The sequence below is a fragment of the Haliotis asinina genome, chromosome 7, assembly GCF_037392515.1.
Source record: "Haliotis asinina isolate JCU_RB_2024 chromosome 7, JCU_Hal_asi_v2, whole genome shotgun sequence".
Taxonomy (NCBI): Eukaryota; Metazoa; Mollusca; class Gastropoda; order Lepetellida; family Haliotidae; genus Haliotis; species Haliotis asinina.
The window spans coordinates 36,509,856-36,529,256 of NC_090286.1; the positions used below are offsets into that span (position 1 = coordinate 36,509,856).

The window sequence follows — 19,401 nt, forward strand, 5'->3', positions numbered from 1 at the left end:
TGTGGCATGTTATATGTCAACACCCTTCCATGTACCCACCTTGAGCCAGTCCATGTGGCATGTTATGTGTCAACACCCTTCCATGTACCCACCTTGAGCCAGTCCATGTGGCATGTTATGTGTCAACACCCTTCCATGTACCCACCTTGAGCCAGTCCATGTGGCATGTTATGTGTCAACACCCTTCCATGTACCCACCTTGAGCCAGTCCATGTGGCATGTTATGTGTCAACACCCTTCCATGTACCCACCTTGAGCCAGTCCATGTGGCATGTTATGTGTCAGCACCCTTCCATGTACCCACCTTGAGCCAGTCCATGTGGCATGTTATGTGTCAGCACCCTTCCATGTACCCACCTTGAGCCAGTCCATGTGGCATGTTATGTGTCAACACCCTTCCATGTACCGACCTTGAGCCAGTCCATGTGGCATGTTATGTGTCAACACCCTTCCATGTACCCACCTTGAGCCAATCCATGTGGCATGTTATGTGTCAACACCCTTCCATGTACCCACCTTGAGCCAGTCCATGTGGCATGTTATATGTCAACACCCTTCCATGTACCCACCTTGAGCCAGTCCATGTGGCATGTTATATGTCAACACCCTTCCATGTACCCACCTTGAGCCAGTCCATGTGGCATGTTATATGTCAACACCCTTCCATGTACCCACCTTGAGCCAGTCCATGTGGCATGTTATGTGTCAACACCCTTCCATGTACCCACCTTGAGCCAGTCCATGTGGCATGTTATATGTCAACACCCTTCCAAGTACCCACCTTGAGCCAGTCCATGTGGCATGTTATATGTCAACACCCTTCCATGTACCCACCTTGAGCCAGTCCATGTGGCATGTTATGTGTCAACACCCTTCCATGTACCCACCCTGAGCCAGTCCATGTGGCATGTTATGTGTCAACACCCTTCCATGTACCCACCTTGAGCCAGTCCATGTGGCAATTTATGAGGCAATGCCCTTCTGGCTACCCACCTTATCCCAGTCCATGTGGAATGTTATATTGCAGTGCCCTTCCAGGTACCCACCTTAAGCCAGTCAATGTGCTGTTTGAACTGAGGAGCCAGTTTTTCTGGAGCCACAGCTACAATCTCCAACAAACAGTACATGACCTGTGGATCTGGAACAAGATATCAGTACATCACAGACTGGTCTCACATTCCTCACATGGCCAGGGACACAGCTGGGTCAAACAAAGTAGCGAAATACATAATGAAGATGTGGCATATATACTGAACAGCAATAAATATTTCTGCACTGTTTCTCTGTTTGTAAATAACAGACATAAATATGAAAACTTACTTTTATGAGATTTCATATTTTCAAAAATTGTGTTTCTTTTGCTCTTCAGTAGATTTATGAGCATTCCTAACACTCACATTTTTTACATAAATTTCCGTCTTGCACTGATTTCATGAGTAATAAATAATTATAAAAAACCTGTAACATACCAGACTAGTTGACTATATGTCACTATGCCTACCTATTCAGGTATAGTTCATAAACAATAACTCCAAACTGACTATCAAATAGACAATCTGTTTCCCATCTAGCATAACATCTAGCACCTTTCTACTCACCTGTCACAGCTCTGAGCAGTTGTCTGAGCATATCAACATACATCTCTACCCCCGACGTGCCATCCCCGCTGGCATCCAGCAGTTGCTTCACATACTTGGCTATAGCAGGTGCTTGGTCTTGCTGCGAGTCTGTGTGCAGTTCGGGGGAAATCCCGGCACTGTAAGCCAGACAGGTCCGTAGATACAGCACCACCTGGAGGGAGAAGACACTAAACTCATGCTCAGTTACTAATGTTTGTTAACTTGTAAGAGATTATGCTGGCATTTTTAGGGTGAACAAGTGTACAGTAAAAAGGCTGGGCAATTCTTACATTTTGAGGTACTGGCAGCTTGAACTTATGTGAGTAGGAATAGATAAGGTGAGGCAGAAGAGAGCATCTCTGGAGTGAGTGAGTGAATGAGTGATGAATGAGTGAATGAGTGACTGAGTGAATGAGTAAGTGAGTGATTCACAAAGAGAGTGAGGGAGTGAGAGTGTGTTTGAGAGAGGGGGGCTAGTGAGAAAGAGAAAGAGTGAATGAGTGAGTTTAGTTTTACACCACTTTTAGCAATATTACAGCAATATCACAGAAATGGGCTTCACACATATCAATGTAGGGAATCGAATCTGGCATGATGACGAATGAGTGTCATCTAGATGACAAGGATGGGACTCACCTGTGTGTATGCTGCTGTGTTGAAGGGGAGAGATGTGCTGCCCACCACAGTCCGATCCTTCCTCCTGTCAGCCTGTTAAGAAACAACCAGTGTTACAGTTTTGCCTTAAATTGTGAAAGTAAGTTTGATTTAATGTCACTTTTATTCCACTTTTATCACTTTGTGTCAGGTTCACAAGGGAGAAAAGCATGAAGTCGTACAGTTTTCTGATGTTAACCACTTTGGTGAAACCCACAAGGACTCAGGGATGAGAATGGAAATTTTCATTTACAGCTGAAAACTAGTCGGGGGTCTGGGGCCATTGGCCCCCAGCCAGGTCCAGGGCGGAGCCGGAAGCTCCTAGGATTTTGGCATTTTACACACTAAATATGGCTTCTAAAATCAATATTAACACTGTATATATTTAGATGTTTCAGAAAAATGACCCTGGGGATGTAAAAAAACGCGGATTTCCGCGGATCCGCGGAAATTTCTCATCCCTGAGGACTTTGTGATGACAAACATAACAAAACTGGAAAAAAGCACAGAATGTTTTTGTAAAGTACGTCATCTAAAGGACTCACTTGCGATCTGATGTACTGAATCATCTGAGTGAAATCTGGCAGCGTGATGCTACGTCTCTTTTCAGCATCCAGCTCACTCTGACCACTGCCTCCCAGCAAGGCTTTCACGGCTTCCCCACGGATATCTTCCTTACTGTTGAGTGGACAGGACACTTTACATTCACACATTAACATCATACAAGGCTTTCACAGCTTCCCCACGGATATCTTCCTTGCTGTTGAGTGGACAAGGCACTTTACACTCACACATTCACATCATATAAGGCTTTCACAGCTTCCCCACGGATATCTTCCTTACTTGCTGTTGAGTGGACAAGACACTTTACATTCATGCATTAACATCATACAAGGCTTTCACGCCTTCCCCACAGATATTGACCATTATCCAGTTATGTTCTGTTTCAAAACATTTAATTCTGAGTCCAAGAATCAGACGGAGTGACTGAGAATGGTTTTACGTCGCTTTAGCAATATTTCAGCTATATCACAGCAGGTAACACCAGAAATGGGCTTCACACATTGTACCTATGAAGGGAATCGAGCCCTGGTCTTTTGTGTGTCAAGTGAACACTTTAAAGACTAGGCTGCCCCACAGTCCCAAAACTAACAATCAGGGTGCCTTATTACTAAGTGCAAACATAGTCGTAGGTCCATACTTGAGTGAGTGAGTTTAGTTTTACGCCGCACTCAGCAATACTCCAGCTATATAGCAGCAGTCTGTAAATAATCAAGTCTGGACCAGACAATCAAGAGATCAACAGCATGAGCACTGAACTATGGAACTGGGATATGATGTGAAAACCAAGTCAGCGAGTCTGACCACCAGATCCCATTAGTCACCTCTTACCACATGCATGGGTTACTGAAGATCAATTCTAACCCATATATTCACAGGTCGACAACTCAGAAGATTCTGAAGACATCAAGCATCTATAACAAGTGCTTCTTGCCCCTTCATCAGATGGATGCTGAGGAAGCATTTTGAATTCTACAGACACTTGTACATAAGCTTACACATGGTAGGATTAATGTATGTGAGTATAAGAAGTACTCAAGTGGGATTAACAAGATTGAGCATGGTGGGTGTTTTTTATTCAATACCTCACAATAATAATCCAGCTAAATGACGGCAGTCTAAAAACATTAAAGTCAGGAATAGCAAACAGGGATCCACACAAATACACCATCACCCTCGTTAGATCACTAAACACATCTAGTCGACTCATATGACCTGAATATATTCAGTTCCAACAATGAATTAACCCATGGGTTGCAGGTAATGATAGGCCAACAAAGAACTGAAATTTACAAAAGTACTCACATGTCACCGGAAGCCAGGAGTAAAATGTATCTTGACGGGATGTGGTCTTGAGGGAAGACAGCAATGGCATACTGTACTGCCATCAATCTTGCCTGGGATTCACTCTGAAAGCATTACACATTCCTATCAAACTGAATCATTTTCTTTGCAGGAATGGACATAACCCACTGCGCAACATCTCAGTCCAGTGTACATCACGCTGTACAGGGGCCCCTTTCACAAAACTCTCGTAAGCCTAAGGTCTCGTAACTTTTCTCGTAGCATTGGTACCTCCTATACTGAAACATAGGAAGCAGGAATGCTACGAGGAAAGTTACGAGATCTTAGACTTACGAGAGTTTTGTGAAACGGGCCCCAGGTGTCTAGTTGACGGTCCAGTGTTAGTGTAACAATTATCAGGGCAAGTGATTTTACATGTGCCACTGTTCTGGAGTACGCTAGCAATTTTTAAGGTATCTCCACCCATGCTTAGGTGACATGAAAATAACCTGCTCCTCACGCACTGTGATCTCAAATGTAAATCAGGGTGCTAGGACCTTGGTTTTCATGTAAAAGAGATTTTTCCCCATTAGAAAAATTGGCTCTGTATCAAAAATTCAAATGGACGATACAACATATTTCAGCCTGTATGCTGATGCCTGAGCAACATTTCCTTTTTGATTTCAGATCAAAAACATCCATAGTTGATGCCATCTCCCTTTCAAGCCTTAGCCACTTTCTCCACTCATGAAGATATGTACTGAGGGAAAAAATAAAGTGAGTAAGTTTAGTTTTACGCCACACTCAGCAACAGTCCACAAATATGGTGGCGGTCTGTAAATAATCGAGTCTGGACCAGACAACCCAGAGATCAACACCATGAGCATCGATCTGCGCAATTAGGTTGTGAACCGGTTGTATGTGTCAACAAAGTCAGCGAGCCTGACCATCCAATCCTGTCACTTATGACAAGCATAGTTGCCTTTTATGGCAAGCATGGGTTGCTGATGGCGTAATCTACCCTTGACCTTCACGGGCCCCCAAAAAAGCGATCACAGGAAAACACAAGTGTTCCTTTATGCTTTTTCCCAGGTCACTTCACAAGCACTGTATGACATAGTATGTGAAGAAGCCTGGACAAAAAGTAAAGGAACACCTGTGCTTCAAGTGATCCCTTGTTTTTTCCCCTCAGTATATATTAAGAACACCTCAATAAACATATGTCCACAAAAGAAGTGAACAGATTCCTCGTACTTATTATGAAAATCCCTACTGTACCTCACTCCAGAAATAATGTGAAATATCTTGCAATACAAAATGTCAACAGGGTAGAAATGCCACCACCACAGTCTCTATAACTCTCTGAAAGGGTTTATTTCTTGGTATATGCCAAACAATACCAGATGTGCCAAGAACACTCATTATGTCCATAAATAAAATACTTACCAGGCACATGGTTCTGATAAAACTTGCACAGGAGAATCAAGAGAAAAGTAAACGAACCGAGTTCAACACCACTTTAACATAGTAAAGCAGTTATCACATGTTGTGTCACATTAATATTGAGGTTGGTTGGTGTTTAACACTCTCAGCAATATTCCAGCTATAAAGTGGTGGTCTATAAATAATCAAGTCTGGATCAGACAATCCAGCGATCAAGTGATCAAAAATATGAGCATCGATCTATGAAACTGAGATGTAATAACATGTGTCTACCTAGTCAGCAAGCCCTGAACAGCTTACTATCTCATTTCTACTTAGATAAGATTTCATTTTCCGCTCAATCCATAGGTCAGGATACAAACTACTAGTATTTATTTATGATTTTCAATCCCTATGTTATATTCTTGTTTGCTACAGGAGTATCTGTGTCCAGTGAGTATGCTACCAAAAATTGAACTATGGCGATATTTACTCTACAAACAATAATTCAAAACTGTTAACAATATGCGCATTTTTAGAAATTCCAATTTGTTTCACCAACAAACATGGGGCACATATCTGTCCTTAATCTACACCAGAGAGAATAAATCTCTCAGAGGCATTGGAGTGCACGAGTGTTTTTATGACACTTTCAGCACTATTTCAACAAGTCATAACATCGAACATAAGAATTGGAGTACTCATGATGGGAATCGAACCAAAGTCTTTGGTATGATGAGCGAACACTTTAAACCCACTACATCATGGGGTGAGTGAGCATGGTTTTACGCCGCTTCTTTGCAATATTCCAGTAATATCACAGCGGGGGACACCAGAAATGGGCTTCACACATTGTACCAATGTAGGGAATTGAACCAGGGTCTTTGGCGTGATTAATGAACGCCACAACCAGGGATGGACTACATCACAACATCAAGGTGGTCTTCAAGAACAATGAAGAACTATTTGGACTCTGTGTGTAATTCAAATTCAGGAGGGGTCATGCACATAAAGAATTTGGGTACCTGAGACCAAAAATATGATAAAATGGGAAATTGATGAAAGTTGGACTGTCACTGTAAAACCGCGATAATGATCATTAAGAAATAGAGAAAATAAATCTTGGGTGGCCATGCCGTGACAAATCTCAGGTACCTTTCTCACCCTTGTCTCCATGAATATAATCAACTGAAAACCAGTAAGTTCATTAACATGAGACATACGAGTGCAGTGGCTTAACTAACATAGGTGAGGTAAATGTGTTAGGAATACTGTGTTACACAGTGCAACAACTGGACAATAAATATATTATAATATTACCTCAGTACTTACTTTGTTGGTGCAGATTTACACTACATGATTGGTGTTTGTGATCCTGAGTCTCATTCCTCAAACCGAGCACAATGCTACAACAGTCACTACTCCATACTTTAACATAGACTTCTGACAGTCATATCGCTATGATCACTTTGAGGAACTCTTTGCATAGAGCTCATGCCACAAATCAGTTGAAGTTAAGCAACACTGGGTAGTCCTGCCTCAGAACGAAGCACATGTGGTCTCATCTTATGCAAGTGAGTTGTTCAAACATGCCTCTGTTCATCCAGCAGAAAATGGATACCCGATGGGATAAGTCATGTGACAATAACCTTCTTACATCTAACATGTGACAATAACCTTCTAGCGGTCATCATGTGACAATAACCTTCTAGCGCCCAACATGTGACAATAACCTTCCAGCGCCTAAAATGTGACAATAACCTTCTCGCGCCCAACATGTGACAATAACCTTCTAACATCTAACATGTGACAATAGCCTTCTAACATATAACATGTGACAATAACCGTCTAGTGCCTAACATGTGACAATAACCCTCTAGTGCTTAACATGTAACAATAGCCTTCTAGCAACTAACATGTGACAGCTTGGGTCATCTAGGGTAATGTGGACTTTGAGCACATAAAAGTGTATGGACACAGGCTATATAAATGGGTACAATTATCATATGAGAAATTATTCTGTTTAATCACATTCAGAATATAAGAACACCTACTTTGACCATGTTCTGCACAACACAATCACTCCTATTTGAGTGCAGTACAATGGTTCCTGCAAAAATGGTAACAACAATTGCAAGAACACCTACTTTGTCCATGTTCTCAATAACACAATCACTCCTGTTTGAGTGTGAAACAATCCTTCCTGTAACCATGGTAAAAAGTAATTACTAGAACTCCTACATTTTGTCCATGTTTTACAAAACAGTCACTCCTGCTTGAGTGCTAGGCAATAGGTACTGCCACAATGGTAATAACAATAACTACAAGAACACCTACTTAGTCCATGTTCAACATAACGCAATCATTCAGACTTGAGTGCTTGACAATGTTTCCTGTAACCTGACACCTACTTTGTCCATATTCTGCATGATCAGTGCCTCCATGAGCTTCTTGTTGTTGTCGTCCAGATGTTTGAAGGCCTCAGACATCATTGATAACCCCTCTTGGACTGCGAGTCTTGTTTCATTGTCTTCCTGAGATACACAAGAGTGAGTGAGTGAGTTTAGTTTTACGCCGTGCTCAGCAATATTCCAGCTCTATGGTGGCGGTCTGTAAGTAATCGAGTCTGGACCAGACAATCCAGTGATCAACAACATGAGCATCGATTCGCGCATTTGGGAACCAATGACATGTGTCAACCATGTCAGCAAGCCTGACCACCCAATCCTGTTAGTCGCCTTTTATGGGAAAGATACACAAGATAATTATTAGACAGATATACACATTTCAAATGTAGACATACACACAGCCCATAACGTTTTTAATCTATAAACACAATATCGTGTTTACAAACAGACCCAAAAGGTTCAAGAGCTATCCTGAACATTTCAGAAATATTTGCACTATTTGATAACACTTGCAAACACAAATAACACAGTTTTATAACAATTTATCACATCCATATTTGATAAGTTGAACAAGTGAAAAATAAAAACAGCTAAAAGGAAGTACTGCATAATATTTCATACATAAAATACATATTGCATATCATATTTCATGACACATGCACTACAGGCTATAATAAATACTTCCATTTCCAAAATGGCTGCCACGATGGTCTTGCTCGAAGCTTTAACTTGAAGCTTTAAAAGAAACCACTGCTCAGATCATCAATGCAATGTCGAATCACTGTGTGGTTTTAGAAGTAAAAGAAACAAGTTTAAGATTACACAATATATTCTTATCATTCAACGCAAATATAAAAGTAAAGCAAAAATATCCTGAGCTCACCTGGCAAACTGCCTCAAAGAACTTCTGAACCAGTGTGATATCTTTGGCCACTCTCTGGGGCGACCTCCGAGCAATTTTTCCAACAGCAATGTAGGCTAGACTTCTCAATTTGGAATCCTAAAGGAAAGATACATCATGAATTAGAGATATAAACGTTTTTTAATAGGAGGATTAAACATACATACATATGCCAGTTCAGCATGTTATACACAATAGTTTTACTGAACAAGCATATCAAAAAGCCTACACAATGAAAATGCAAACAGAAAGTTACACCGAAGCTGATTAGATTTTTTACTTTTTGCATTAAATAGCAAATACTTGGGACACTGCACATTAAACAGGGGAATTATGCCAGAACTTTAATCTACACCAAATGAGAAAGACAGCTGAAAGGTGTAATAATAAGACCAAGCTGACACTACAAAGTTAGTACTATCTATGGACAAACAGTCGCATTATGGTGTTACTTCGGAATGTTCTGCAACACAGACAAACGCTGACAACGTGTCAGACAGTTACTAACTTGAGTTATTAACATTAAGGAGGTTGGATACAAAATATCAAAATGTCAAGAAATAGCTAAATTGGATACCACTTTGTAGAAAAATGTGTCCCAAATCTAATTATGTAATAAAAATAGCGAGTCACCATGACATTTGTTTCACAAGTGGCACCCCCCTTGTGGTACCATCCGTAAAAAGTAATATGTCAATAAAAGTTCTTTAAAAGTAAACTGTTTACTTTTATTATGCAATATGTGTTAGTTTTATAAAGATATTTCAGTATTGGTATGAAATAAAGCAAGAAAATCAATTTTGAACGTAGTTTGTAGGACATGACATATTAATTAAGTTCTTTAAAAAATACAAGGAATTTTTGAAAAATATTGATACGATTTTTTTTAAAATTATTTTTCATATGGTAAATTCACTCTAGATTAATATTAAACAATAAAAAAATGTTACCACAGGGTATCAACATTACCTCCAATTAAAACAGCATACCCAAATAAAATTTGATAAGGGGAGATAAATGCTTGTGTAGCCAATTTATCATATGATTAGAAGCAAGATAAAGGGAAATAACTGCACGCCTACTGACACATCTTGTCGCATACAGTATGCGCACAAACCACGGTATCCAACCTCTTTAAGGAATAGATATTTTTGTGATCACTACTGAAAGCCAAATCATTTAAATAATGCAGTTTTAACACATGCATATAAATAGCAGTGTTTGGTTTTCGTCTAATGTGGTTAAGCCGCCTATAACTATTTACACTAGGAAATACAAGACTGCAGAAAAAGCTGCCAAAATAGACATTCCAGTTATAATTAAGTCAAGTCAAAAGCAGCCACTTAATGGCAAAATGATAAACACATTTACTACATTTGATCTAAATGATGCCCTTACCAAATCCACTGCACCATTCATTATTGAAATAACACATTTCTATCCAAGACCTTTAATTTGTAAAGAAAGCATGTCATCTACATTTTAACAGCTGAAAAATATATACTTTTAAGATTATGACTTTGGAATGACTGTTGATAGAAGAAAGCTCTCATATGTTTTCAAGACATCAGTATATGGATTCACTTTCAAAGATTAAACATTTGTACATCGTTTACAATATAGAAATATCAAACTAATACATTCACATACACAGATATGGTAGATGTTAGATTAAAAATAAGGATACTGACAAAATTAGGGTCATGTTTTAAAATGATCTACATCATTCTGAGCTAGATTTTACAAACTATGGAACATTATGACAACCACTAAATGGTAGAATTTAGATCTGAAATACGAATATTGACAATATTCAGGTCATGTTTCAAAATAGTCTTCATCATCCTAAGGTAGACTTCACAAACAATCGAACATTGTAACAACCACTTATTTGTTCTGACTTTCAGATCAAACCATAGAAAAATGAAGTACTGTGTTGTTTTGCAGGTACTATTTCAGCTGTACCATGGTTGCCTCACAACACAAACACTGTATACTACAAGTATACAACAATGTGCCAGTAATACCTTGGTTCCACATACTGAAATTAACCCATCCCTCTATACAGTCAGGCCGCATTAATCCGGACATTTCTGTTTTTCAACAAAAACGTTCGGATAGTGAAACGTACGGACTACAGAAACTTCCCTTTGACATGGAAATACAAAAACATACGAATGAATGCTTGACGAGATATTTCTTGTAGCGGGTCTTGAATGTTCTTATGATGCCAGCATCCATTGGCTGAATGTGCGATGTGGTATTTAGGGGCAAGAAATGAACTTTCACATTGGTCAGTTTGACATTGGCACACTTGTGACTGGCAGCATTGTCACAAAGTTAGATCACGTGTCAACCACGTGATCGCATCTGTCTTTCAAATGATCGTAGCCAATCACAAAACATATCAGATGTCATCCATGTTTACTTGTTAAACCGATATCGGACATACATTTCTGGATTAATGTCTCTTCCAATACATCTGGGACGTCACGAATTTGCAATGACAAACGGCTTGATTTTGACCGATCCAGTGCCAGCCATTTTCTTGGTTGCCAGGGTGTGATTTGGTCCGAGTTTATAAAACAACCCACTTTACGCCATTATGACTGACAAGTGTCACGTGCAGGTGATCTCATTTTGACACGATCAGTGTTTCATACAGCAAGTAAGCATGACAGGCATTACTCAAACTAACCAAAAGTGAGACCTACTAATTGATCAAAATCACAAACTAACGACTTGTTCGAATGGGAAGTGTCACTTAACAATTACCACTGAATGGGGCTCACGGTGTGAGGGGATTATCCCAACCTTTTTGATGTACCACCGGATTAATGAAGCAAAACTATGTGTAAATAGCTAATCTGTTACCACTAATTAAAGTCCGGATACGGAGAGTGAAGCACCGGATTAATGAATCAACAGGTAATGAGTTTACATATTAAACAAGATTGGTTACAGCTAGTTATCGTTCGGATATCACGGGAATCAGACTGTCGGGGTCCGGACTAACGTGGCCTGACTGTATACATTTTACAAAAATATCCAATCATTAAACACATAACACTAACCAACATACATTGTATGCATCATGATTAAATCCTCGAAAGAAATTCTTGGAAAGAAAATGTACTTGTTCCTCAATAAAGAATATTGACCACTGGGAATTTTTTAGTCTTCAAAAGGATGTAATAGATGTTATAAAAGGGCAAGTTTAATATGATGTACAAAAATCTGTTCAAGGTTTTAATCAGCAACTACATGAGTACATACTGCCAATCCTTAATCCATCAAAGTCATAGAATGCACAACAGTCAGAACAGGTTAAAACGACCAATACACAACATTTCATCCCTGTAGCCAACTAATTACAAGAATGGTCTTGAGATTTACAGTATCCTATACCTGTGTCACAAGTCCTTACACTGGGATATAACAGTGTGCAGTCTACAATGGATGATGTTCATGAGGAAGCTTTACAAGGTGTTTGCATCATGCCAACACCGATCACACAAGGCATGGACAGGGTGCATGGCGGTACCAGCAGTCTGGCAGCCAGCCAATGGCCCTAGCTGGTGTGGGAGGGGCAGGGCTACTGGACTTTCTAGCTACATCACTCTGGGGACACACACACACATCGCAGGTACTCAGCATAACAATTTGTACATTCAACGTTTATCTCGCAATCAGGGCAAATAAAGTTTAGTGTTATCTGGTGATACTTTGGAGATTATTTAAAAACATTTTACTGTCTATACTATCCAGGTCCTAGCAGAAAAAATCCTCGTGAATAATGATTCTGACATTAAGAAATCAGTTAACTATCCTTACCAATTCTTGCTAACAGAGGCATTAATCTACAATGCATAGAGTGAATGATACAATACAATAGCAATGTCAGCTTAAGGTGTTTCTCATCTGACTGCCACCTAACTAATATCTGTTCACTGTCTAATCACGCGTTCACCCATATTCCAGCATCTGTGAAAACAATCAATCCAACAATCTAGTGATTGTTGCTAAGAACAATGCAAGCAATCTGGCTACAACGGTACACGTACAGCCAAGCTCACTGTTGTTGATCACTAATCCATATGGTTGCCTCTGCCTACAACAAGCATGGCCCCGTTTTCCAAAGAGAATCTGTACCTACTATACTGTAACATAGGAAGTATAAATGCTACAAGCAAAGTCACATGATCTTAGACTTACGAGAGCTTTGTGAAATGGGGCCAAGGGCTGATAGTAACCTTTTCTCAACTCGAATCCCCATGGGTATGGCGGATATCCACAGATAATTATTTATCTTGACTCTAACAGGCAATCATCAAGTTATGGGACCTAATCTGTCTCAAAATGCCCTGACGACATGTTTCAAATGAGTATTATTCTATGTGGAATTAGGGGCTTCTGGTTTTGACATAAAAATTTAGGTCCATTCAACTTTCCATCATTAACACAGGGGTACTGGTAAGGACTTGTTTCTCAGAGGTTTCATTTCAAACATAATACAGCTTCACGCCATTTTTTTCCCCTTAATGGTTTATCCTTCAGTAGTTTTAGCAATGATATAAGCAATAATTTCAAGAAAACATGCTCAACACTCAAACACACACACAAACGCACGCAAAAGTCCTGCTCTTAAGTCATCATCTTAACCAAATATTTGAATTATAGCATTTCAAATCCTACACTGGCCTCAATCTAAGTAAACTTAGCCTCAGTACTTTTCGTTACATTCCACTACTGAGTCTAACAAAACCTTATGGGAGGTCGTGTCAGGTACCCTTTGAGACTGACCAATCAGAACACAGCTTACCGAAAGTGGACTTCTGCACATACCTTTTGAACTTTTTATCTCGAAAAGATTCATAACTGAACGATTCTTAGTATACGCTGGCTTCCGGGTGAATTTTTGTTTGTGGAGAGATCTGTGTCAGTGACCTGAATATTTTGTAAGTCCCTCCGATCCCTAAGTAGTAGCAGTTCTCTGACTGGATAAATCTATTTAACTGTCTCACATTTGTTTGGACAGTCCTCACTCAAAGGTTACCTGATGCAACCTTCTACTAGGGTTTGTTTGACTCAGAGGTGGAGTGTAACAAAGAAACACTGAGACCAAGTTTACTTAGACTGACAATGGCCTCACTGATAAAGTAGCATTGTATGGGTCAGGTTGGCATTGGATGGCTACAGCTGCTAGGCAAAACCGTCATTCATCAGGAGCTACTTGCCTGATAAACGAACTTACGACGACGACGTTTCATCTGAAATTAAGTCGTGGTACGGCAAACTTGTTTTAGCATTTGTGCCACGAGGTAGGTAATTCAAGTAGAGTCCTAACATTATCAACATTCATAGACATATGGTTATGTACACAGCAAAACCTTCTTAATCTGGACCCAGCTATATAGAAACTGCTTCAAGTATTTCTCGGAATGCTGATGGATAGGGACAAGAATAACAACATAATAATGATTCAGAAATCCAGAAATTTTAGTGAGTGATAGAGTTGGATTCTATGCTGCTTTTCGCAATCTTCCAGCAATTTCACAGCAAGGGACCACAAACGGGCTTCATACAATGTATCCATGTGGAGTATCGAACACCACATGGCTTCAGTTTGACAAGCGAATGCTTTAAACACTCGGCTACCCCTCACCCCTCCAGAAATTTGTAAATGCATAAACTTAATTTTACAAAGAATGGTTCTGTCCAGACTAATATGATTTCACTGTAAACATTTCCACACAGGTTCATACCAGTATATAAGAAATAGAAAAACCAAACTATGTCGCTACACAGGCTTTTCACACATTTAATACAAAACAACCAGCAGCATTAGTGCAGAGAGATCTACAGAAGAAGGGTGTACCAGTAACAAAACACACTGTTGGTAACATACAGTTCTTCTCACAGTTACAGAAGTATGAAAGATTGTATCAAGCAATGGCAGCATCCTGTGGCTAGTGACGACGTTCATCTGAATAACGAGCATTGCTGTGAAGATGTCAGCTAACCAGCAGATAATTCAACATGAACCATATCCATCAACTACAAAACTTGGGTCGATTCTAGCTGTTCAAGACAAACTCAAGAAGTGGCCACTGAATTATCAATCTTGAAACTCAAGAATCTTTGGGAGCTAAGTGTTGTTTAAGGCTGGACTTATATTCATACTACACGCAGGGCTGGAAAATACACTGACAATTTTGGGAGAGTATCTACATAGTTGACGTTAAAAGATATTCCATCAACAAATTCCCCGAGTCTGACTGCCAGATCAGTCTGGTTGTTCCACAGGACCAGCACATATTGGGACTAATCCAAACCAGAATCAAAACAGATTTTTTTCATTTGAGCATCCAAATGCCTTTGAAACATTATTTATGTCTTTCTCAAATAGTCTAATAACTTGCAACTATGCACTTCTTTTCAAAAGGGGCAGGTGTTCAGACTCAAGTAAACTTTAAAGAGGACAGTTTTTAAGGATGTAAACTTCTTTCTAAAAAAGCCATATTCCTTATGAGTATCACCTCCAAATGACGTTCGAAGACCCTATCAAAATTTGTCAAAAGAACAAACAATATCTATTTCAACAGCTGAAAGCCCGGTCTGTCTACACATTCATGATCACCATCAATTATACATGGCAAGTAATTGGTAAAAGAAATACAGAGATAAATCTAATCCTGGAAATATAGTATTTAAGCAGCATTTTATGAAAATTCTTTTTAAGTAAAAGAATCTTTTTTCAAGGCTCATCAAACATTTTCAAAAGGCTTTTCAAAACACATGAAAACATCAAGATCTACTAAGTGCCTGATGAAACCGAGTACAACTGTGACAATGGTAAAGAGCACAAGCAACCCTCCTACAATAAGCACAGTAATGACGACATGGCTACATGTAGTTACATACCTCCTTGGCCTCAGCGATCAGTTTCACCATTCCTGACAACAGCACGGCATCAAACATGTGGAACTTGGCCGAGTCACAGCTGAGAGAGCAATAATCACACACCACATCAATATCATACAGCAATGTATTATGGTTGGATTCAGTTGTACCAACTCCCTGATATTTCACGTCAAAATGATACATATCAACACATGAACAAAACTGTGAGGAAAACATAGCATCTCATCTTCATCTAAACTCGATCTTTCATTAAATTAGAATTTACATATCAGAAGTTTAATTTCTAATAAAATTTCCATACTTTTCATTATTGAAAGCATGTGTGTATTTATACTAAATTTCATTTATCAGATTCTAGTACATCTGATACTACCAGGAATATATGCATAATCACAATTTGTCTCTTTCATGCTGTCCTCATGGGAAACATTTTTTGCCAATAAAAGCATGAAATAGTAAAATATCTTGGGATTGCTCAATTTCACTTCCTTGGAACACATTTCTGCAAATATCATGTGTGCTTTCCATGCTAAAGGAAAATTAATGCATATCTTATTGAAGCACTCAACATACATACGTGAAGGATATGTGGTGAACTAGTTGTACCGCCATGTTCCGCAGTTTCTGGTTGGGGTTAGTGCCAAACAGGCAGTCAAACACGACCTAGGACATGAGAAATATTTCGTTCATTTCACAAAGTAACATTACCAACATAAAACCACAGGTGAAACACAAGAATGCTTATGTTAAAACAGACTATGAATAATCATCAGCGCAAACAAGGGATATGAATCCACTGTTAGCAGATCCTAACTAAATAACAGGATGTAATTCAACACATCAATTAATAGTTTCTAAAACTGCCGAGCCACCTGATATGTAAAAGTTATGGCTCACGATTTTTTACTTGAAAACGTTGATTATGCTAATGAGTGACACCTACAGCTGAAGTCAGCTAATGTAAGGAGTCTACAGATACAGTCTGCCGGTGTAAGGAGTCTACAGGTAGGAAGTCTGCCAGTGTAAGGAGTCTACAGATACACAGTCTGCCAGTGTAAGGAGTCTACAGGTACACAGTCTACCAGTGTAAGGAGTCTACAGATACAGTCTGCCAATGTAAGGAGTCAACAGGTAGGAAGTCTACCAGTGTAAGGAGTTTACAGGTACACAGTCTGCCAGTGTAAGGAGTCTACAGATGCACAATCTGCTAGTGTAGGGAGTCTACAGGTACACAGTCTGCCAGTGTAGGGAGTCTACAGGTACACAGTCTGCCGGTGTAAGGAGTCTACTGACACACAGTCTGCAAGTGTAAGGAGTCTACAGATACAGTCTGCCAGTGTAAGGAGTCTATAGATACATAGTCTGCCGGTGTAAGGAGTCTACAGGTAGGAAGTCTGCCAGTGTAAGGAGTCTACAGGTACACAGTCTACCAGTGTAAGGAGTCGACAGGTACACAGTCTGCCAGTGTAAGGAGTCTATAGATACACAGTTTGCCAGTGTAAGGGGTCGACAGATACAGTCTGCCAATGTAAGGAGTCTACAGGTAGGAAGTCTGCCAGTGTAAGGAGTCTACAGATGCCCAGTCTGCCAGTGTAAGGAGTCTACAGGTACACAGTCTGCCGATGTAAGGAGTTCACAGGTGCACAGTCTGCTGGTGTAAGGAGTCTACAGATGCACAGTCTGCCTGTGTAAGGAGTTCACAGGTGCACAGTCTGCTGGTGTAAGGAGTTCACAGGTACACTGTTTACTTGTGTAAGGAGTCTACAGGTACAGTCTGCCAGTGTAAAGAGTTCACAGGTACACAGTCTGCCAGTGTAAGGAGTCCACAGGTACACTGTTTACTTGTGTAAGGAGTCTACAGGTACACAGTCTGCCGGTGTAAGGAGTCTACAGGTACACAGTCTGCTGGTGTAAGGAGTCTACAGGTACACAGTCTGCTGGTGTAAGGAGTCTACAGGTACACAGTCTGCCGGTGTAAGGAGTCTACAGGTACACAGTCTGCTGGTGTAAGGAGTCTACAGGTACACAGTCTGCTGGTGTAAGGAGTCTGCAGTCTGCCAGTGAGCCTGTAAAAGGACTCTACAATCACACAATCTGCCAGTGTAGGGAGTGAATACCTGAATACAAGAAGGGAAGGTGTTGGCTGCCTCTCGGGACTTCAAGAAGATAGGGAAAATCTTCAGCCGGATTCTTGTACATGCAGGAGTACGTCTCTGTTCTGGTTTCACTGGTGCCTTGTTGAAAAAGTTGATACAACATTCACATTCAATGTCCATAAAAGCAACACAAAGGGTGCTTCCTGAGGACACAATGAAGAGCAATGACAAAATAATTTTGATCCAACACATTAATTGCAATGGATAGCTTTCTGTAATGCGATATTATGATCATGTTCAACATATGACTGTATTCTGTCGACATAGAACTCTATCTTATGCCCCTTTCAGCATAAATAAATAGGCTTGCCACATAGTGCCCATGAGGGGAATCGAACCCAGGTCTTCGGCATGACGAGCAAACACCTTAACCACTTGGCTTCCCCACTGGCCTTAGCATGGATGCGACCATACAGTGATAGATCAACTGCAGTAACATGACATCATTGGCTGCTCTTTAAAAAGAATTGTTGAGTAGTATATGGCCTTTCGATAGTCAAATATAAGTGCTAACATATTTCCTCCTATGACAATCAACAAAACATGTCCACAAACCTGGCCCTTTATTACTACTGTCCCTTGGAAGATGGAGAATAACTTGCTAATAATGGCTGGTGAGTTCCAGTTGATGCTCCTGGTAAGACATAAACATAATTCATACATCAGCTTGAAGTAATTAATAAAAGTACACCTACAAACATTTTCTGATAACTGAAACATAAACCATGCAACTGTAAAGTTGATAACGAATAAGACATTAAGCTTTTATTTGTTTTTCAGAGTTGAACGGATTCTGGACCAGACAATCCAGTGAATGTTCTTGTCAGCTAGGAATCATGTTGGTTGGGAACGCGGACTCATTATAAACCAAGCCTTTAAATCTAAACAGTCAATCCACCTGGTCACCTCTAAGAACCTGTAAAGGTGTCTGGGAACCAGTTCTATGACAAAGTTCACAAACAATGTTTATGTAATATATTTTGTTTGTAAATAATAGATATATTACCCTGTGATCCTCTTCAGCTCCATGTCAGCGGAGGTAGCAACACTGGAACAAAGATGATACTATCATATAAGATGACATTACAGTGGGTTACTTAAAAAACGTGATTTAGCAATTAAGAGTGTGAATAAAACTCATTTCTAACAGTTGTATTTCCCGAAGATAATGCTGAGATTTTATGAGAGCTTCTCATGAAGCTAATCTCCCACAGTAGATGTAAATCAGTTATGAATGAGTCAGTGACAATGACACCTTGTGACCAAAAGTATCTGCAGGAGGATGTAAGCAGAAGCTGCCAAACTAAATATGCATATACTTTATTAAAGAGGAATTATATAGATTACATTTGGCACGTTTATGATTTTAATTCAACACCCCAAGGGCTAAGGACAGACTTGGGGTCAACCTATCTTAGCCAAACACAACATAAACATGAACGCTTACTTTATAAGATGTCATTTTTTCCAAT

The 19,401-nt window shown here is 39.8% G+C and overlaps 1 protein-coding gene across 1 annotated transcript in view; it reads right to left on the reverse strand.

The window, feature by feature from the left end:
• LOC137291777 (proteasome adapter and scaffold protein ECM29-like) overlaps window positions 1-19,401 on the reverse strand; it is a 60,368-nt gene that overhangs the window by 34,451 nt on the left and 6,516 nt on the right. Inside the window, exons 7-18 of the mRNA XM_067823299.1 lie at window positions 18,936-18,977; window positions 18,485-18,563; window positions 17,891-18,007; window positions 16,351-16,436; window positions 15,774-15,852; window positions 8,832-8,948; window positions 7,952-8,074; window positions 4,140-4,243; window positions 2,819-2,951; window positions 2,256-2,327; window positions 1,599-1,791; window positions 1,047-1,138 (exon numbers count right to left, since the gene is read on the reverse strand). Coding sequence (XP_067679400.1) covers window positions 1,047-1,138; window positions 1,599-1,791; window positions 2,256-2,327; window positions 2,819-2,951; window positions 4,140-4,243; window positions 7,952-8,074; window positions 8,832-8,948; window positions 15,774-15,852; window positions 16,351-16,436; window positions 17,891-18,007; window positions 18,485-18,563; window positions 18,936-18,977 — 1,237 coding nt within the window. The remainder of the gene's footprint in view (window positions 1-1,046; window positions 1,139-1,598; window positions 1,792-2,255; window positions 2,328-2,818; window positions 2,952-4,139; window positions 4,244-7,951; window positions 8,075-8,831; window positions 8,949-15,773; window positions 15,853-16,350; window positions 16,437-17,890; window positions 18,008-18,484; window positions 18,564-18,935; window positions 18,978-19,401) is intronic.